At 37.7% G+C, this 23,356-nt stretch overlaps 1 protein-coding gene across 3 annotated transcripts in view; it reads right to left on the bottom strand.

The window, feature by feature from the left end:
* FTO (FTO alpha-ketoglutarate dependent dioxygenase) overlaps positions 1-23,356 on the bottom strand; it is a 329,085-nt gene that overhangs the window by 241,526 nt on the left and 64,203 nt on the right. For all 3 annotated transcript variants that reach the window (XM_034788562.1, XM_034788563.1, XM_034788561.1), the window contains exons 3-4: positions 15,588-16,242; positions 5,029-5,172 (exon numbers count right to left, since the gene is read on the bottom strand). In XM_034788562.1, coding sequence (XP_034644453.1) covers positions 5,029-5,172; positions 15,588-16,242 — 799 coding nt within the window. The remainder of the gene's footprint in view (positions 1-5,028; positions 5,173-15,587; positions 16,243-23,356) is intronic.

Here is a 23,356-nt window from a genome sequence, read left to right as displayed (position 1 = left end):
GTAATGCTAACCTTAGATATTGCATTTTTAAACACAATTCTTCTCAAAGTAACAAAGAATCATATCATAGAAGCGCCTCTGAGCAGGACACCCTTTTTTTTTTTGAAGGGCAAAAAAATTCATCCACTTTTTCCTGTTCTTTGAAACACTATTTAAAAAAAAAATACAATTTACAATACTATGTCTCTCAAAAATAAATGCAGAGGTTTATGGAAAGAGCACATTTGGATTGTATTTATTTTGTGCCAAAAAGGACACAACCAAAGTACTTAACGGTCCAACAAAAACCTTATAATTAAGGAGTCTCTATTTCTAGGCTAATGGAGGTTGTATAATTATAGTGTTGACGTAGCCATCTGTCGGCTTTTATTAATAATAAAAATAATTTGTATTTTGAGAACTTATTAAAAATGTCAGTATTTATCAAATGTTCACACAATCGTATTGATGAAGAGATTGTGCTACTTCCTGTACATACATAAGCAAAGGAAACAGAGTATCTCAGATACCACTGTGCAATAACTGTTGATCAATGCTGGCTTTTAAATGATTAACAGCACACTGAATCGGACATCTTTTCTCATAACACTCATGTAAAGTAAACATATTATTTTACAAATGGAAAAACTGAGGCACAGAGAGGTGAAGCGACTTACCACCATCATATGAGTCAAAGACAGAGTCAGGAAGAGTACCCAGAAGTCCTGACTGTCATTCCCCCCTATTCTAACCATTAAACATGCTGCCCCCACCCTACATCAGCATCTACTAGCTGATTCCCAAAGTGACACTGGTACAAGTCCGGATGGTACAAATTCCAGATGGATCAAACAGCATGTTCCCTAACTGTTTCCATTGTTTTTGCAACCATGATGGAGGAGGTACCAAAGGTAACTGAGAAGAAGATGAGACTCTGGAATGCGTGAAATGCAGAAATACAGGATAAATTAATTAATATTTGGTCATTTGCGATCACGATATCTCTTATATAATGTTCCCATATTTTAAATCTCCAAATATATTGAAACACACCTTATGTGTCATCCCACACATGTATCTACTCTTAAAATAGCGTGCTTGCAAACCAACAACATGAAGAAGATATAAAACAACCCAATGCTAATATAGGTCCCTTAATTACATGTTACTAGAGGGGTAGGCAACCTATGGCACGCGTGCCGAAGGTGGCGTGCGAACTGATTTTCAGTGGCACTCACACTGCCTGGGTCCTGGCCACCGGTCCCGGGGGCTCTGCATTTTAATTTAATTTTAAATGAAGCTTCTTAAACATTAAAAACCTTATTTACTTTACATACAACAATAGTTTAGTTATATATTATAGACTTATAGAAAGAGACCTTCTAAAAACATTAAAATGTATTACTGGCACACAAAACCTTAAATTAGAGTAAATAAATTAAGATTTGGCACACCACTTCTGAAAGGTTGCCGACCCCTGGGTTACTATCAGCTATATTAAGTCACTCATTTCAACTCATAAAATAGATATGATTTAGTCAGAAAGTTTCATTTCTAGGATGGACCCTTCTATACTATTACTACTGTTAAATTCAAATAATAGATGTTTCTGTTAATCCTGCTAAAAGGTAACGTTAAATGATTTAGAAACCTAGAAGAGAATATCTAACACCTGCTCTACAGAGTCCCAAACAGTAGTTTTCTATGAAGAATTAATAGGAAAGAGTGATTTATACACCATAACTGGAAAAACGTTTAATATGTCCTCTGTTTCCACCTAAACATGATCAGGATGTTGTTAGGTGTTAAATAAAATAAAATTTTTGACCCGTCCTTTATATAGCATTTCCAGCAGTGCCTGATCTACAGTATATAAAGTTAACTCCTATCAGGAGAATAAGGAATGTCCTTACCATTTGAAAGTTCAGCCAGCTATGAATTACAGTACTAGAATAAACAGTACTAAAATCACCGATGATGAACATCCATTCTACAATTTGTCTTCTGAATCAGCTGGCCAACAAGGCTGATTAGGCATAAACTTTACAGTAAATAAGAATTAGATAAACCTGTCCATCTTATGTTAGAACAGCTATTGCACAAGATGGATTACAAACTCTTCCAAAAGGAATTATTAACTGTCACATAACCTTCACTTTGATTTTAAAAAAATCTCTCTCTCTCCAGACTGCCAGCCCACATCCTAATGAAAGAAGAAAAGTCAGACGCATCTTCTGTATCACAGTATTCCAGGATTTCACACAATTCCGTATCTTAATCTGTGAGATGCTCAAGTCTGAAAGTGTTTTAAAGCACAATGGCCACACTCTGCTTTTAGTTACACATATGCCACATTGTTAACCCCAGTGGGGTTGTACAGGTGTAACTCAAAGCAGAACAAGGTACAAGATATTAGCAGGCACTCTGAAAAAAATTCACTCGTGGTAACTAAGTTATTCAGTTTCACCTGATAGACAATGGGGAAAAGCAAAAAGGAAAGTTACCCCAATAAGTAAGCAGGTAGGAGGAGCTGCTTTGTGGAAGTAACTTGGGCCCTCAACTCGGGCCTCTGCTTTGTGGAAGTACCTTGGGCCTCTACATTTGCTAAACAACCAGTGGGGCCCCTGGATGATCGAGATACAAAAGGAACGCTTAAAGATGATAAAGTCATTGTGAAGAAACTAAATGGATTCTTTGCTTCAGTCTTCACGGCTGAGGATGTTAGGGAGATTCCCAAACCTGAGCCGGCTTTTGTAGGTGACAAATCTGAGGAACTGTCACAGATTGAAGTGTCACTAGAGGAGGTTTTGGAATTAATTGATAAACTTAACATTAACACGTCACCGGGACCAGATGGCATTCACCCAAGAGTTCTGAAAGAACTCAAATATGAAGTTGCGGAATTATTAACTATGGTTTGTAACCTGTCCTTTAAATCAGCTTCTGTACCCAATGACTGGAAGATAGCTAATGTAACGCCAATATTTAAAAAGGACTCTAGAGGTGATCCCAGCAATTACAGACCAGGTAAGTCTAACGTCAGTACTGGGCAAATTAGTTGAAACAATAGTAAAGAATAAAATTGTCAGACACACAGAAGAATATAAATTGTTGGTTAAAAGTCAACATGGTTTCTGTAAAGGGAAATTGTGTCTTACTAATCTATTAGAGTTCTTTGAAGGGGTCAACAAACATGTGGACAAGCGGGATCCAGTGGACATAGTATACTTAGATTTCCAGAAAGCCTTTGACAAGGTCCCTCACCAAAGGCTCTTATGTAAATTAAGTTGTCATGGGATAAAAGGGAAGGTCCTTTCATGGATAGAGAATTGGTTAAAAGACAGGGAACAAAGGGTAGGAATAAATGTTAAATTCTCAGAATGGAGAGGGGTAACTAGTGGTGTTCCCCAAGGGTCAGTCCTAGGACCAATCCTATTCAACTTAATCATAAATGATCTGGAGAAAGAGGTAAAAAGTGAGGTGGCAAAGTTTGCAGATGATACTAAACTGCTCAAGATAGTTAAGACCAAAGCAGATTGTGAAGAACTTCAAAAAGATATCACAAAACTAAGTGACTGGGCAACAAAATGGCAAATGAAATTTCATGTGGATAAATGTAACGTAATGCACATTGGAAAAAATAACCCCAACTGTACATACAATATGATGGGGGCTAATTTAGCTACAACGAATCAGGAAAAAGATCTTGGAGTCATCGTTGATAGTTCTCTGAAGATGTCCTCACAGTGTGCAGAGGCATTCAAAAAAGCAAACAGGATGTTAGGAATCATTAAAAAGGGGATAGAGAATAAGACGGAGAATATATTACTGGCCTTATATAAATCAATGGTATGCCCATATCTTGAATACTGCGTACAGATGTGGTCTCCTCATCTCAAAAAAGATATACTGTCACTAGAAAAGGTTCAGAGAAGAGCAACTAAAATGATTAGGGGTTTGGAATGGGTCCCATATGAGGAGAGATTAAAGAGGCTAGGACTTTTCAGCTTGGAAAAGAGGAGACTAAGGTGGGATATGATAGAGGTATATAAAATCATGAGTGATGTGGAGAAAATGGATAAGGAAAAGTTATTTACTTATTCCCATAATACAAGAACTAGGAGCCACCAAATGAAATTAATGGGTAGCGGTTTAAAACAAATAAAAGGAAGTTCTTCTTCACGCAGCGCACAGTCAACTTGTGGAACTCCTTGCCTGAGGAGGTTGTGAAGGCTAGGACTATAACAGCGTTTAAAAGAGAACTGGATAAATTCATGGAGGTTAAGTCCATTAATGGCTATTAGCCAGGATGGGTAAGAAATGGAGTCCCTAGACTCAGAGGGTGTCAGAGGGTGGAGATGGATGGCAAGAGAGAGATCACTTGATCATTACCTGTTAGGTTCACTCCCTCTGGGGCCCCTGGCATTGGCCACTGTTGGTAGACGGGATACTGGGCTAGTACTAAGAAAATCTCATCCTGAGCCGAGGAGTCAGAAATATCAAAGACAACAGCAATATACACACTTGTTTTTATAGCTATATATATGGAAATTTTAAAAACAAATAAAATACACGTATAGTCCATCTTCACCCAAAACTGCACAGTCGGGGAGATTTTGTAATAAGACAATGAAGTAGATGGCTATTGTTCCCCAGGACAATTGTGTCTTGAAAGGAGGAAGAAGAAGCTTCAATTAAAAATAAGGAATAAACGTCTCAACTTCTCATACCGGTAGTTTATCCTGTAAAGTACAAGCTGAAGAAATTTTCCTATTGTGCTATTGCAATCTGAGCATCAGATAGGGAAAGGCTTAACAGGTAAACTTCACTGTGCACCACTAACAAGGAAGAAAACAAGAAAAATATGAAGAAAACAGTCTCCAAAGACCAAAAAACCCACAAAGTAATTATACATTCTGGCCAGATCCTCAGCTGTTGTAAGTCACCTCCATCCCACTGACATCAATGGAGCTATGATAATTTACTCCAGTTGATGGTCTGCCCTCTATTTTCAATAAACATTTGCATTCCTAAGCCTTTGAAAATTACCCAGCATAAAATAGCAGTCTCCTGGGTGAAGGGGTATTGCCAGTCCAGGTGTCTTTATGTCCCATGCTATCTTCAGGCCTACGTGCCAATCAGCTGGGTCTCTCCCTTCCACATCCTGTTCATTAACTTTGTCACTTGCAGAACCTAAAAAAGAAAAAGAAAAGAGAAATTAAAAAAAAAAAGAAAAAGGCAAAGAAATGAGGTAGGATTAGAACCACACAATACAAAGAAGAATTTAGTAGAGCAAACCCAAATATGTTAAGTATGGTCATAAGCCACTGAGCCTAATTTTCCATTGCCCTGCACCTCATAGAGTCACTGATGTCAATGTAAAGTGAGTATAAAGTGGGTGTAAAACACTACTAACCCAAAATGTATACATGAGGCACAGGATGATGGAGAATCAGGACAATAAAATCTGGCACCACATCTAAAATTCCCTACAGTTCTGGGATGTTTGGATCTGGGGGTTTGGTTTTGTTGGTTTTTTTAAAATACAGATTATTAAAACTATAGTAATATGCTTACCAATATTAGAGCGGAACAATGATACCACATATGTAAGAAGAAAAATTCTAAGATACTTTGAGCCAAGGATTTCAAAGCACTTTAAAAACAATTAAACTTGTTTACATGTTATTAGTTCTAATTTTACCAAAGCATAAACTAAGGTTCAGTGAAGTTCAAGTGACTTCTATAAAGCCACACAGAAAATCAGCAGAGTTGAAGAGATAATCCCGGAATCCTATCTTGCATCCTTTTCTCACATTATTAGACTACTCAAACATGTTAGAGAGGGCAACAGTCAATGAAGATTCTGTACAATCTAATCTTCATGTGGTTGTCTTATCATTAAACAACATGGATGTGATAAACTAGGAGAAAAATAATAATCCAGTGCAATGAAAAAATATTTGGAGCTCAATCTCTCAACTAGAACTATTTTCAGAGGCTGAGTACAATGCAGTATTAAGTGAAAGATACAGTCTGCATTTATAATAAGGTATGTGGAAACTATGGTGTAATAGTTTAATGGCTGATGTAACAGAGCTTTTTGTCAGGGGGAGGACGTAGCTATTAATGAGCAACTGGTACTCAACTACCATCAATGGCTAGTAATAATCAACAATTGTATGTTGCCTAATTTTTAAAGAATCAATAATTACTGATTGGTTGAATATATCTATTTCACTGCCATGACAAATACACATTCATGTCCTAATTTTTGTAGACTTTAAGCTTAATTATTTTTAGAACATAAATACTAGAAAAAAGATTTATAACTTTCATTATTCTACACACACTTACAGAGTAGTGTTGACCTCATGCCTTCAGAATATTCAAGTCATTCATCACATGTGGCTACTACAGTGTTTACTTAGTTGGGGGAAGGCATAATAGTTAATAAAATTCTAATAATTTTCCAGATGATTTAAATTTTGCTTAAATTCTGGAACCAGGAAGAAAAAAAAAGTAAATATCCCAGAGCTCAAACCTGATGTCTTTGTTTACTCAGGCAAAACTCCTGTTATAAGATCAGCCCCACAATAGTGCCCCTCACTATTGTTCTTCTCATCCTGCTAAAGGTTTGGCTCAGGATCAGTGCACAGCTCTAGGCTGTTCCATCAAGGAACACACAAATGAGAAAACAACAGCTAGCAAATACTCTGAGAAAAATCAATACTAAAGTCTTTCAGGGGCTTTCATATTTTCTGCCCTGTTCAGATAAATCGTAACTTAATTTAAGAAAAAATGCTTTCTGAAAACTGCAAATAGGATGGCTTTCAAGGCATTTTTAATGCAATACATCATGGATATTATAAAAAGAGGTAACCTTTGTGGGTTAACTCTGTCTGTTATGCTGCTTTCCCATTCACTTTGGCAGCAGCACTGTTCACAATATGGCACCAATAAAATATAGAACTACAATCAGAGACAGCAATTTCAATCAAAGTTTCCTGGGGTCTCCTCATAAATCCAGCACCTTTGGAATGTGCTCGTTAAAATGACTTAGTTTTTTGCAGTTTGATAAAATTTTTATTGCTTAAGTACAGAGTTCAAATGTAGCTCACAGACTCCCTTTCCCTATGTTCCCAATGAATGCACCTAATAATTATCTGCAGCAGTTGAAACTTATTACTCTTACCATGTTATTCTGGAAACAAATGGAAGCAAGCTGCTACTTGCTTCTGTCAGTTATGCCAAAGTGATTTTAAAATAAGGCTTCTCATCATTTGTGGCATATCCCTACGTTAGCTGGCAAAACTTATACATAGGGAGAAGTTATAATAAAATCCTATTGTAACCTCAAGCAGCAATGAGGCCATATATTTGTTTAGACAAGTATAGTTCCGGTTTAAGTTAAAACATTTGGAGGCTTCAAGTTCTACAACTAAACTATAGGTATTGTAATCATATGGGTCTTTCATATACATAGCACCTTTAATACAAATAGACCTTAAAGAGATTTGTTTACTTTGGAACAAACTATACAGAAATTGCCAAATTTAGCAGTACTTAATAAAAACAAAGCAAAATTCCCATTGATCTGCTTAATAAAGGACTGCAGAATCTGGCCCTCAGGTATTAGTTTGCTCACATCCAAAATGAAATGCTGCCACTATGTAACAAGCTTACAGCAACACTCCTCAACAGTTTGGACGTACAGTACCTACCCAACCGTAATTAAAGAGGATGTTGTGATAGAGAGAACATAGTAACTGAAGTAGAATTTGGCCAGAACACCAGGCTTGATGTCCCAGTCTGGTATTTCAGAGGTATTCTAAATCCCAAAATCTTGAACCTGCCTGTCACAGCTTGCCCAGAGCAAGGCAGTTCATGCAAGGAGCTCCTTTCTAGTCCTTCAACAGTTAATTAAAGTTTGACTCAAATATTGGCCACCTGAATCTTTAAACCTCAGAACAAAATAACCAGTTTGTCACATTGCTTCAGGTGAAGGTACAGAAGATGGCTAAGCCCTGATCAGGACCTGGGGTTCTGGATTAGGACCAAGGGATCTCCCCTCCTGTCCAGCTTCACCGAGCACTCCCCCACAGAAGAAGCAGGCAAGCCTTCTTATCGCTCTTGTTGGGTCCTGATTGGCTACTGCCCCTTCCCAGCCCTTCTAGACTATGGAGGACCATGTCTTATTGCTTCTGTCAATACCACAGACTGAATGTTAGACAGTGCTTGGAGATCTGAACTCATGGTCCCTCTGACACTTTTTTTTCAGGTGGGGTGTGTCAGGATGGCCACACCCCAAGCAGGGGACAGAGAAGGCCAGACACATTACATCACACTGCCCTTATGATTTTGGGCCCAGAACAATTAAGGGCTTGTTTTTCTAGATCTAGTTTAGTTATTGGCCCACCATGGAGGAAGTCTTGCAAAGACAGCTGACTTTGAGAAGTTTCTTTGTCATTTTGGGCCAAACAGAACAGTTTGAGAGATTTTAGCACTTTCAAACCCAAGTGCTCCCTGTTTTAACCTTGAATTGGAATGCCAAACCTAATCCTAAATTGAATCCTAAATCAAACCCTAACGCCATGTCTCATTTCTTATAAGAAATATCAGTGCCAACCTATGCAGAAAAACAAACTGTGTAATATTTGGTTTGCTGTTGACCCCAACTGACTGCTCTCATACAAAGACAGAACAAAGCATTATGCTTGACAGAATTATTTATTTCAGTTTTTAAGCTGTGCCCAGCCAGAGATTTGGGCACTTGTACATTGTTTCATGAAACATACAAAGTTTAATCAATTACCAAAATATAAAATCCCTCCCTGTTCCACTCAAGCTGAGACTCCACTATCACCCACTATTACCCAATCAGTTCACTTTCCCACAAAAAGCCCAGGAGAAAAGATTTGCTTTGCAATATGAATTAAAGGTCAACAAATCTAGCCCCTGCAGGACCAATACCAATGGTGACATCCAGAGTAGAGGACTTTTCTTAAAAATAAAAGATGCCTCACCAGCAGCCCTCCCCCACTCAAAAGTACTCAGGAATCAAACCATATTGCACACGTTAAATTGGACTCAGAAATCAACTGGAAGCCGTGACAGATCATGCAACACTCTGAATGAGAAACCCCATTCAACAGGTGGGTAGTTTTATTCTTCACTATCTGAAGTTTCAGTGGTTGTGGTAAAGGATAGCCATATACAGCATATTACAATAATCCAATCTGGACGTCACAAAACACATATTTCTGTGGTTTGCACCCTGGCCAAAAGCTCTTTATAGTTCAAGATTCTTTATAGCTCAACTGATCTAACTTGGACTCTGACTTCCACCACAGGCGCTCTAACCATCTTTTTAAAAAATGATTCTCTACAAACAATATACCAGTATTAACAAGGATGTCATTTAAATTTTCAATTCCAACTGGGATTTATATATACAAAATTCAAGGGATTTCCTGAAACTGCATTCTTATCAATTTGTCCCTTCAACAGAAGTCACAATTTTCTCCCAACAGTTAGTGTCTGAACATATCAGGCACAAAAGCACTACCAAAAATAATAATAATAAAAAAAAATTGGGGAAGTTCTTTCATCTCTAAATGGATGCGGGAGAGAAATCTTATTGATATAAACAGTGATGCTGGTGAGAAAAACAGACCGACAGCTTTAATTCAAATAAAGATTTAATATTAACATTATGAAGAGCTGCTATTAACTTTTCACAAGTATATCATTGTTATAGACAGTTATTAACTTGTTGAAAAGTACTCAACAATTGCCCTAAACCTACCTGAGAAAATTACCTCTAGCTGGTTAATGTCTACGAGTAATGACCAACTTCTAGCAATTATTGCATAATTATACAATTCACATACAGAAATGAGCATGTAGCTACATATTCAGTGCCAGGCAGTGAGGAAATATTTTTACATGTAGCATTTCTTTCCACAGTCAACATCTAGAACATATTACTGATATTAGAAACCACTGACAATAACTGCTTTTATGTTGTACAAAGAAATTATTCAGTGTCCATTAAATAGCAAATAGAGGAGATTACTGGTCAATTATAAATCTTTAGGATCATTCCAACTGTTAATTATTATTAACCACTGAGGAAATGGTCAATGTTGCATCTCAGTTTCTTTTCCCACTATTGTAGAAATGATGGGGCAGCTATTAAGTTTAGCAAAGGGATGTTTCTTTTAAAAACATGAAAAACACAAATTTTACTTTATGAAAGTAAAAAATAATGGTTCCTTCAAAATTAGTCTTTACTGCAGTTAATCATTGGTTTTGTTAAACTGTTAAACATTAACCTGTCAGCTAACAGATCCAGCCGTTTATTACTCCAAGAGATTTACACAGCAAGCAGCTCTTATAGGGCAACAAGCCAAACAAAATACAGTAAAGTATACAGAAGAAAACTGTTTCTTCAACCTCTAAACCAGCCTGTGAAAATCCCACGTAAATGAAAGACAGTGAATTAGGGTCATTGCATGATTTTCCATGAGAAAAGGGTTAGACTCCTTGGGCTAGAGGACCAATGTGCGCCTAAAGGAAAAACCTCCTTGCAAATCACACTCTTTTCTTGTGTTGTTTGTTTAACTACAATTATTTCAGGCAGGTCCATAATGAATTAGGGATATACAGCCCTTATTGGGGGGAGGGATAGCTCAGTGGTTTGAGCATTAGCCTGCTAAACCCAGGGTTGTCAGCTCAATCCTTGAGGGGGCCACTTAGGGCTCTGGAGCAAAATTGGTCCTGCTAGTGAAGGCAGGGGGCTGGACTCGATGACCTTTTGGGGTCCCTTCCAGCTCTATGAGATAGGTATATCTCCTTATATTATATTATTGTGCCTCTATTTTGGAAAGCCACACCAACTTTTCTACAGAGCCAAAGGAAAATGAGTAAGTCTTGTTCATTATATTAGTGGTCCCATGTGATGGGAGCTCAGGATAGCATCTTTTTGGTAGACTCAACACTATACTCCTGGTATAGAGTTGGTTGAAATTCAGAATTCCTGTTTCACAGGAAATTCCAAACATTCTAAAAAAATCCATTCCAATTTATAAATTTCCTGTTGAATAGGAATTCCAGAAAAAAATATTTTGAAAAATTGAAAATTTTGTTTTGAATTTGACAGTTTATTTTTATATTTTAATGTAATTTATATTATTTTGAATGTATATTATTCTTCAATTCGTTAACAATTGCTACTCCAATTAGCTGAGTAAAATATTTTGCTGTTGTTATGAAACTGTTAGACCTGTTGAACAAGAAAATAAGATAAGCACTCAATATTAATTGAAGTAGCAGCTATTTTTAATATCCTTGTGTTAGCCTGGAATTATTTTTCTAAGATATTAAAAGCAGCTGCTACTCTCATTAATACTGATCAAAGCATCAAACTATTTCATTATAACATCAAAGAAGAGATACTTTGAATAAGAAAATAAGATAGTATAGTAGAGCATTTTAATTAGAGTAGCAGATGTTTTAATAATTTTTAAAATGAAATATAAAAATAAAGTTTATTAAAATATAAAATAAATACAGTTATATTATATACCTTTAAAGCATTACACACAAATTTAAATTTCATTTAAAATAAAAAGCCAGGTGAGCCAGGCAGCCCAGGGAGCTGGGCAGCGGACTCCCTGCCTCTCAGGGCAACCCCCTGGTGAGCAGCCAGGAGCCTGGAAGCCCTGGCCTGGCAGCAGCCTGCCAGCTGGTCTGCTGAGGAACTGGGATCCTGGGGTAGCATCAGAAACCTGCCTAGTTCTGGTTAGAATTTCAACAAATTCAATAAATTGTTGTGGAATGTTTCAATTCTGTTGAATCAGCATTTTCTGGTGGAAAACTGTTCCATCAGAAAACTTCCAAACAGCTCTACTCTGTTAGATGTAGCTTTCACTCTTCTAGTAAATACACACCAAACACTAGCCGGGACAATCAGGCTTGTAATCAGTAAAATGAGAATTGGTTTTAAATACCAATAAGGAATACTGACATACAGTGCGGCAGCTTCTGTTTAGGAGATTGAGAATGGGAATACAGTAAGGAGATGTCTATTCAAGAACCTTCCAGTGACTTACTGTGTGACCCTCATCATATTACTTCTTCACCTCTCAGTACTTCAGTTACCACATCTGTACAATAGAGATGGTAATACTTGCTAACTACAGCAAATTGCTGAAATCTACAAATGAAAAGTGCTATAGAATTGTGAAGTATTGTCTTATTAATATTGATAGACTTATCAAAATTTTTCACGGCTCACAACTGCCAGCAGTTGAAAACTATAACTAGGAAAATTACAGAAACAATTCTTTTAAATTGTCTGATATCTTTCGGACAATGAGAGCTTCTTTGATGGAGAAGTCGAAAAAAAGTGTACATATTCAGCATTAATTGACAACGTTATTTGCTGCTTATTTAACCTTTTAAGAGTAGTAACTGTTTTTAAAAGTTTACCCATTTCCTTGGATTTGTGAAATTAAATGCTTGGGCTTTTCCTGTATACTATGTAGCTTTACTGCCGAGAAATTCAATAAGACTACTGACAAACCATACTTAGTAAATCTGGACAGGGAGAAACTTTTGTAACAGTGTAATGCTATCACATACCAGTGCAGTAAAGGTCATTTTATGCAAGGTATTAAGTGCCTCCTGGCAGCTGCTGAGTGCCCTCAACTCCCACTGATCTCACTAGAAGATAGTGGTGTTTGGAACCTATCAGGAGGTGCTGAGCACCTTGCAGAATCAGGTCCCAGTTTAGTAACATTTCCATCTTAAAAAAAAAAAAAATCTTTTCTTGTCCTTCTGCATATTGTCTCCAGTTAAGCTATACTCCTTAGATTTCCAAGTCCTGCCAAGAGATCATTATTAACACATGTGTCAAAGTCAGGCTTTGAGATGCATTGGAGAAGAAAACGTACAAACTTAAAATCTGAAGTGATCTTCCCATTTTTAAAAAGTACAACGATAAAATGGTTGGTATGGTCATGAAAATGGCTGATATTTGGAAGTTTTCACCTCTACTTTTAAATCCTTTAATGATTTTTAATTCTAAGCAGAGCCTTTCTTTTATACAGCTCACATTTTTTAAAAAAAGTAGTAATATTCTCGCACAATGGTTGGTTAAAACCAACAGAATGTGTGCTAACAGTCTATATTACACTAAAAAACAGGTTAAAAGAATAAAGGGTCTGTTTTCAACCGAGGAACTCTTTTGTATTCTAACCCATACCTTGGTTTGGCCTTTGTAGTGGTTTTAAAACATGGGATGATCTTACTTATCCTATGTGCTGCACTCTGTGTAGGCACCATTGGGTAAAAGAAGAATCCAGAGGCAGCTTTTAATTATAAAAAAATACAAGACCTTTTTCTTTATGGCTAACTCAAATATGGCTGAATATAAAGGGCCCAGTTTTCTCATCCACTTCCACAAGTAGGTTTACATTAACGCAGAGATTGTTTCACGCGTTATGAGAGTGCATGAACACTTCCGCTTTGCCTCATGCTTGTGGTTCTCTTATTTAAATTGGTGTGTTTGTAACAACCCAAAATAGAGTGTTAATTTACTGGACATATAAGTATACGGCAGGGGTGGCCAAACTTACTGACCCTCTGAGCCGCATATGCTAATCTTCAGAAGTTCGAGAGCCGGGGTGCGCCTGCTAGGGCTTGGGGCTTCAGCTGAAGCCTTGGGCCCCAGCAGCCTGAAGCGGCGAGACCCCCCCCACCCCACTGGGCAGAAGCCCCTAGCCCATACCCCGCCACAGGGCAGAAGCCCCAAGTTCCCCCTCCCCAATGTTCTCCACGAGCCACACAAACTGTAAAAGAGCTGTATGTGGCTCGTGAGTTGCAGTTTGGCCACCCCTGCTATATGGTATATGTATACCATCCATATCATATATACCACTGGGGTGACATTTGGAAACATACTTTCATAAATAAATCAGCTTTGTTAGGTAATCCAGAAAAAAGTTCCTTATAAACATGGGCAAATGGGATACTTGGACAAATGGGATACTTTTATTAGCAGGGTGTATGTAGGGGGTGGGGGGGGGAGAGAACAACCCCATTACAATGTAAATGTTATATAATAAGATAAGATGAGGACAGTTTAGGACAGGGGTCGGCAACGTTTGGCACACGGCTTGCCAGGGTAAGCACCCTAGCGGGCCAGGCCAGTTTATTTACCTGCTCACGCGGCAGGTTCGGATGATCACAGCCCTCACTGGCAGCGGTTCGCCGTCTCTGGCCAATGGGGGCGGTGGGAAGCAGTGCAGGCAAGGAACGTGCTGGCCCGGAACGGCGAACCGCAGCCAGTGGGGGCCGCGATTGGCCGAACCTGCCGCGTCAGCAGGTAAATAAACTGGCCCGGCCTGCTAGGGTGCTTACCCTGGCGAGCCGCGTGCTGAACGTTGCCGACCCCGGGTTTAGGATTTTACATGAAGCGAGAAAATACATATAAAAATACCAGCAGCTGTCTATGCACTATGGTCCTGATCCAAAGCCCACTAAGTCAATGTGAGTCTTTTTACATTTCAAAGGGTTCAGCAAAGCCCATAGTTTCAGTTTCTAATTATGAACTTGCAATGGATCATCAGCATCTAAAAATCACATAGATTAGCTGTCTGTATTCTATCATTTGTGCCTGCAAGACTGGATGCCATTTTTGAAAAAAGTTGCCCTCAAATTAGATGCTGAAAGTTATCCAGCCTTAGTCAGAATTATGTACTTTAAACACACACACACACACACACACACACACACACACACACACACCTTTTCTGTTTTCAACAGAGGACAAAGAGGCAAAAGGTATTTTAAACCATGAAAAACTGATAATTTTATTTTCATTGCTCTAGAACTATACATTTTACATAATTCACATTATGCTTGAATAGATTTTTAATAGAAGAGCCTGTATAAAGTGACATAAAACAAGTATTTACAATGGAAATCCTATCAGACACCCCTCCTCTTAAGTACAACAGTGCTGTTGAGTTCCAAGACAATGTAACAGTACAGCAGGCCTGGGCAAGAATTTATATAGTTCCCTGTAAACATAAGAATACCTTTATATAAAGCCAAGCCAGCATGTTCTTTGCAAAGAAAGGACAGTAGTAAAATCAGCATGAAGCAGAGCAAGTCCATATTTGACAAATCACTCTACTAAAGACAGTGATGTCAACTATAATAAAACATTTTACAGACTAGAAATATGCACCTGTGGGAACCTGGGATAGAGATTTGACAGATTTTGTTTTCTTGGCTCTTTATCAGCAAGTTAATTATAGCAACTTTTCAATCCACTTACAAGTACTATACATAGGGCCAGCTGCAGTAAACATAGGTATATTTTGCTTGGGTAAAGAAAGGCAGAAGTGACAGTAGTGCTTACACATGAAAAGATAATGTTAATTACTATCATATATTCAGAAACCAGTGGCAAATCTAGACTAGCAGGCAGGTTTGCAGGTGTGTATGCTCACACAGTAAAACGTAAAAAAGCTTCAGGGCATTAAAAGATTTAGACCAATTGCCAAATCATATTGTGCTACCTCCCCACTACTCACCTTCACAGCTGTAACTGTACACAGCTACTGTTGACCTTTCAACCAGATTCTCATCATGGTGCCAGCTCACTGCCATATTCCCCATTCCAAAATAAGGCTCTTGTTTCAAGTACGGCATTTGTAGAGGATCCATATAATTCAATAAAGTCAAGTTATAAGATGTTCTATACTTCAGACTGGTGCAGTCATTCCTTGGTGTATAAAGACTGCTTTGATCTTCTAAGAGGGACCCCTTAATAAAATTAGAAAAATCCTGTTCTCTATCTGTGACAGCAGTATCTTCAGTTTCTTTGGTCCCAGATAAATTTTGTTCTTGCAAAGCCTGGACTGCTTCTATATTCAAGTAGTCATTAAGTTTGATTAAAGCTTTACAAGCTGTAAATAGTTCAGGATGGCAATATTTTATTTCATAATCCTCCATAGGCCATGGAACAGTAAATAGTCTTGTGTTCAAGTATTTGTAAGTGCATCCTGGGTTTCCAATTAATATACGAGATACTGGTGTAAGAAAATCTTTTTCTTTGATCCTAACAAGATCTTGGAAGAAACAATTATGTTTTTGCAAGATCAAAAAGGCTTCTTGCACTATGTGATGAAGTTCTTGTGGTATCTTATCAGCTTTCCTGAGGAGGAGTTTGGAATAGCTGGTCTTCCACTAAAAAATAAATAAATAAATAGTTCATTATTTTTGTAAGAACCAGAACATATTTTAAATATCCAGGTATGTATTTTTAAGGCTATGCTCATATTCACTACAAAGTAAATCTAGAATGTGATGCAATAAGGAAGACATACTACTTTATATTTGTTTAGTACTTTAACGTTATAAGGTACAAAACATACATACAGCATCTCTGAAATACATCAGCCAAGTGGGATGCTGCAAAAGCACATCAATAGAGGGAGGGAAAAATTTGGACAAAGACCACAAGGTAAGGAAGCCACATTGTAGATAGAACGCTGGCAAATTGGATCAGTTCCAATATTGACCTCAGGACTCTTACACTCCAGCTTAGTAGGAAGAAACAACCAACTCTGGAGAGACAGGGGCAGGGAGGGGAAAGGTGACTACAGCTGTGCTGTGCAATTCCTTAATGGTGATGTGAGCAAAGCTTTGTAGCATTACTCTCCTGTATAATTCTTGCAACATTTTTATTAAGGTGATAGGAGCTTGTGAAAGGTGTCAAACTGACGACCCCATTGTCCTGTTCAGTTAGTGAGTGTTTGTGCCATTTATGATTTTGGCCACCATTGTTTGTTTTAGGAGGTTAGTAAGCACAAATGCAGAAGTTTCCCCTCCCCACCACATTTTTATGGGTCAGACTCTGTGGTTAAGATCTGCTTGTCATGCAGTAGTGTCTACAGCCACGCAGTAGTGAAACTGCTAGGGCAGGCATTCCTGCCAACATAGGTGCATAGTCTACCATTAGATAACAGCACTTCTAAAAGGCTCAGATTTGTCTTAAAACAATTTAGCGCAGTTAGAGGGTGTGTGGCACAACATGTGCAGTAATCTGTACTATGTACATTTTCAGTGTGTTTCTAGTTCTTTTTCAATGTTGGCATTTTCTAACTATCAGTCCAAAATCTCTTTTAACATGTAAACTAGTACTTAGATACCACTGTGGTGAATGTATATAAATGCCTATGTTGATTGGATAGATAGAATGTATTAGGTATACACTGGCAACAGCCAACTGTTTGGAGTACATTACTTGGACACCAACCCACACGGAATAATGTCCAAACCAGAAATATACACATACGTATAACTGATGCTTTAAAAAGAGCCAATTTCACAAAGCTGAAAACAATTATGAGCCAAATTAGCTAGAAGAAAGAATTTGATCAAAAAAAATTTGAGTAATAATAATCCTTAGCTTTTTATCAGTAGGTCTCAACTCACTTTACAAAGGAGTTCAGTATCATTACCCCATAGTACAGAAAGGGAAACTGAGGCACAGAGGTGAAGCATCTTGCCCAAAGTTACCCAGCAGGCCAGTGGCTGAGCTGGGAATAGAACACAGGTCTCCTGAATCCCACTCTAATGATCTATCCACTAGGCTAAACTGCTTCTCCATGATAATTTTATTTGATACCTAAAAATGCACAATAGAGAAAGAAAGCTACACTGGTTAAAAAACCAACCAGGCTTAGGGGAAAAGTGAATGCAACTATACAAAAAATAAAATATATTTCTCATCACGAACAAATGAAAAAATGGGGAAGCTGATAGCAATGAACATAAATCAGAAGCTTGAAATTGTAGAAAATTGATTCAAGAAGCAAAAAAGACACAAGGACAAATCAAGGGCCAGCAGAATTAAGGTCAATAAGGAGTTTTTTAAAATATATTAGGAACAAAAGGAATCCTAACCATGATACTGATCCATTGCTAGATAGAAATGGTACAATTGTCAATAATGCAGAAAAAGCAGAAGTATCCAATAAATATTTCTGTTCTGTATTTGGTAAAAACTCATGTGATACATTTATATCATGATGATGATGATGAAATACTTTCTATTCCACTAGTATCTCAGAAAGATGTTAAAACAGCAGCTACTAAAGACAGACTTTTTAAAATCATAAGGTCTAGTTTACTTTCATCCAAGAGTTTTAAAAGAGCTGGCTGAGGAGCAACTGAACCAGTAATGTTGATATTCTATAAATCTTGGAATACTGGGGAAGTTCCAGAGAACTGGAAGAAAACTAATGTTGTCCCAATATTTAAAAAGTTTAAATGAGATGACCCGAGAAATTATAGGCCTGACAGCCTGATGTCATTTCAGGGCATTGTAATGGAATGGCTGATACAGGACTCAATTAATAAACAATTAAAGGAGGGTATGTAATTAATGCCAATCAACATGGGTTTATGGAAAATAGATCTTGCAAAAATAATGTAAATATATTTTTGTTGACATTACACATTTGGATGATAGAAGTAATCATGTTAATGTAATATACTTAGACTTCTGAAAGGCATTTGACTTGGTACCACATGACATATTAATAAAATAGAATACAACTTTGACATGCCACACATTAATTGGATTAACAACTGGCTAACTTTTAATTTTAACTTGTAATTTTAAAAGTGGAATCATTATCAAGCAGCTGTGTTTTTGGTGGGATTCTACAAAGATAGTGTAGGCCAAGAACCAATCTAACATTTTTATCAATGACCTGAAAAAACAAAATTATTTCTGATAAAGTTTGCAGAGGACACAAATTGGGGGAGTGGTAAATAATGAAGAAGACAGGTCATTGATATTGAGCGATCTGGAGTGCTTGATAAACTTAGCACAAGCTAACAATATGCATTTCAATACTGCCAAAGGTAAAGCCATATCTCTAGGAACAAAGAATGCAGGACATACTGGTGGATTCTATCCTGGGAAACGGGGACTCTGCCAATTAATTTCAATTTTCACCACAAGAAAGGAATACAGTGCAGTAAATTAAATCTTTAAGGTTATCAATCCAATGCACTAATAATTGGGCTGACCATTTGTAGAATAGGGCTGTACCTCCATCTCGTTTTTTTCCCTTTTATCAATCCAGGCAAAAATTAGCATGTCATTCCCTATTAATAATCTAGTCACATTTTAAATGCATCCTTACATAACACTTAGAGCTTTGAACAAGAGAAAGTACATGGTTGCTTCTTAAAGGAACACTATTTTATTTAGATTTATAAAATATGAAGAGGTATCCATCCCAAGCTATAAGCAGCCTTGTATAACTTAATTTGCACAACACATAATAGGCTGCTTGTCCTACTCTAAGAAAAAAAAATACAAATATGCACAGCTGACATGATAAAATAAAATAATATCCCTTCTATATCAGTTCATTCCTTTCAAAATCCCTGGGAGAAAAAAATTGGACCTTGACATTGCTGCGGTTGTTACTGGATGTTAAATGATTGCAAATAGGATGGGAGTTGGACCATAACACAAGCTCTATCTAAGGATTTGATCCACACTGTGAAAAAAGTTTGCGAACCCCCATTATAGAGAAAGTGTCAGTCCATTATCTTTATATTTACTCTGCTGAAAAAAACAAAACAAAAGCCCAATCATTGCAGTCCCTCTTTGAGGCATGTCAACAGTTGAGACCATTGCTGAACACTAAACTGGAAGAATGCTAGTTACAAGAGGGAATGCACAAAAAATACAGTACTAGTATAGCTTTGTTAAGCAACATTGAAATATATTCCTCTCAGGAACTGTAAGGTTATGACACCCATATAAATAAAGAGGAAATAATACAGTAAAATTCATCAGCAAAGTTTTTTTTATTATTTTGTGCAAATATTTCAATGTATTATTTGAAACACTCTGGGATTCCCATTCTACTCCTTGCAAACAGATATAGGTCTGAGATGCATCTTGCCTACCTAAAGAGAAGTGACTGTAAAGTATTTAAGGCCTGTAGAATGAACTGTTATCCTGGAACTGTGGGTAAAATTCTAAAAACACTTAATCGCAACAAAAGCACTTAAGCAACATGGATTTTTGTTTTGAGAACAGGATTTTTGTTGATATTCCTGACCTGTGCCAAAGTTATTCAGTTTACAAACAGCACTTTTTGAGTGAACACATCTAGTGGGAAAATGTGGTAGAGAGTTTGATCAATATCCTGCATTTTTTGCATGTACAGACTGAAAGTTTTAAATACTAGGGAATGACTTAAGGGCTGGTGGGTTGTTCATCTTTGCACTGTGTGTGTGTTCAGTGTGTCTCTTTCCATTTGCATTTACTTTATATTCTGCTCCAAATTATGGTCTTAATTGGATTAGTTACAGACTTCCTACCTCCAGGCCTTGGTGTTTCTCATTCTGACAATTTAACCCTATTCACCCTTGGACAGAGGCTGCCAGTTCACTTAACACTGCCTTCACTGGTCCCTGCCACCAAGAAAGGGAAGAGTCCATCAAGCAACTGGGTCTAGCTTACTATTACAATCTTTGGGCCAGAAGATACATCATCCTCTTTTTAGCCTGAGTTCCTGCTCAGCCAAGGAAAGAGCCTCTGTCTCCTGCCTGAACCAACAACAATCACATTCACAACCACCTTTCCATCACCTAACCATCAAAGGTATAACTCAGAATCGGTTCTCTACCTATTTCCATCTTCTGTCTCTCCAAGTTTAAATGGTTAAACTTGATTTTGTAACTTGCTATTACACTTAGGTTTTGAAAATCATGTATTATTAACAAGTTGAAATAGAAAGCATCCAAAGAACGATATTTTAGCAGTAACAATGGGGTTGCATTAGATACTATCTAACTGATTAATAAACCATGACCCAATTGGTGGTACACCTCTATCCCGATATAACACTGTCCTCGGGAGCCAAAAAATCTTACTGCGTTATCAGTGAAACCGCGTTATATCGAACTTGCTTTGATCCAGCCCCCCACCACCACCACCACCCCCCGAGCGCTGCTTTACCGTGTTATATCCAAATTCATGTTATATCGGGCTGGGTTATATCGGGGTAGAGGTGTAATTGTTAAAATTAATTTAATATATTGTATGCTAAAAGTTTCACATGACTATCCACAAAAATTCCCAAGGAAGCATTTTTTTAAAAACTGATTTCCGTGGGAACTGCAGGTACTCAGCAACTCTGACAATGAGTTGAGCTCAGCTGCTTGGAGAACAGAGCAGCAGCCAAGACCCAAAGAGCTAAGAAGATGACCACTTCCCCGCTTTCCTGGCACATGTGGGGAAGGAGACTCTGAGCTGGGCCCCATGAGCAGCTTGAAGAATACTGTGAAAAACATCATTAATAATAATCATTACTGAAAATAATTATTGAGGAATTTTATGTCAATGAGTATTTTCAACTCTGGGGTGTGTGTGTGTGTGTGCGCGCGCACGTGTGCATGCGCATGAGGATGGGAATGAAGGCTATTTCATGGAGATTAAATATTTAATGCTACTACAGAATCTAGGGGTGCTTGTTGTAGTATTTACTTCTTGCCACAAAATCTGATCCCATTGTGCACGGGTATATAAGGCTCTGCAAATAAGTAATGCTTAAGGAATAAATTAACGCTTTAGTAGTTCACTTGTGTGGCATCACTGCTGGATTTCTTTGCAGAACTTTAACATAAGAGAAGCCCAAATTAGACTTTTACATTAATCAATAGCCAAATCACATGCATCATCATTACAAATTTAGGAAGGCGCTGTATATTTTAATACAGTTTTAAAAACACCATTAATCTACTGAAGTTGTTACATGAATCGCACGAGTAAAGTTTCAGGCAAAGAAATAACAAACAAAGAGAGGATGGAATTAAACAAGAATCTGCAAAGCAATTGGAAGTCTGAAAATACACATCTGAAAGGAAGATGCAGAGCTTATTCAAACGCACCAATATTTCACTCTCCTTTTAAAACATGGAGGTAATGTGTTCCACATTTTAATGTCAGCCAAATCAGAAGCATGTTACCTTTGGCTTGTGCACTAAGATTACACGCTTAAAAACTATTTTATCAATATTTCTTACATGGTGTCTTTAGAGTTCTACTCTAAAAAGCACACACTGGTATCTCAGAAGAAAACAGGAAGTGGAAACACATTTTAAACATATCATCTGAAAATATTGTTTGGTATTCTTTAAATCTCCAACCAGCCGTCATGCTATGCCCTGCACAAGGAAAGCATTAAGGGATCAGGAAATAGGGTAAACACTGAATTCTTATTGAACACCACCATGTTGGTTGAAAAGAATCATGTCCTGTATGCTGTCACTCTTACAGCAGGTGTTAAAGGTCAGTTCGTATTGATGCTGCTAGAAGTAGTTATGGCACTGATAACTTCAGGAATGAACATGAACATTCTGTGCTAAATTTTTCATATGTGTATTACATAAACAGTATTTAAAAATTAGCCATGTTGTGGCATCTAACACATAATTTGTTTTCAAGAGACAGGATAACCCCACCACTGAAGCACCTGACTACAGCTGCAAACCAGTGAAGAGGTCCCCTGATAAGCAAGTTGACGCTTATATTTTACATCATGAGATGTTATGTTTCATTGAAGACATTTGGGAAATCCTCTGATTTATTACTATGATTTTTTTCTAGTGTTTTTCTCAGATGCTGTTCACTATTTGATTTCCAAAAGGGACATTGCTTGTGGTCCCATTCTAAAATCCCTGATCGGGAAAAATGCCCATTGAAAAGGAAGTGCAATGGAAGTACTTTAAAGTAGGGACTTCGGGTCTGTGCTCAGAATATATCTTCCTGCCTGTAGGCATGCAGCAGCTTTTGAATGATATTCTACCTAACCTTCCCAACATCATTTTGTTCAAACCACATTGCTCACAAGTGAGGGATTCTTAAGTAAGACAGGTGATTCAAAACAAGGAAAGCCACACAGACTAACCTACAGTACATCATCATGCATTTTGTTTTATTTTGGATATGTCTTCACTACCGGTCGGATCGGCAGGCAGCAATCGATCCAGCAGGGATCGATTTATCGTGTCTAGTCTAGACGCGATAAATCGATCCCTGAGCGCTCTCCTGTCAACTCCTGTACTACAGCTCGGTGAGAGGCGCAGGCAGAGTTGACAGGGGAGCGGCCGCAGTTGACTCACCATAGTGAAGACACCACGGTAAGTAGATCTAAGTACGTGGACTTCTGCTACGTTATTCTTAGATTGATTGTTTTCTATAGTCTCTCCCTTTTTTCCCATTTAAGTACATGTAGGTACTATGGAAATAACACTAGTGGTAGGA

This window comes from Trachemys scripta, chromosome 13, assembly GCF_013100865.1.
Source record: "Trachemys scripta elegans isolate TJP31775 chromosome 13, CAS_Tse_1.0, whole genome shotgun sequence".
NCBI lineage: Eukaryota > Metazoa > Chordata > Testudines > Emydidae > Trachemys > Trachemys scripta.
The sequence above is the reverse complement of the archived record's forward strand: the minus strand, read 5'-3'. Positions and strand labels throughout refer to the sequence as shown.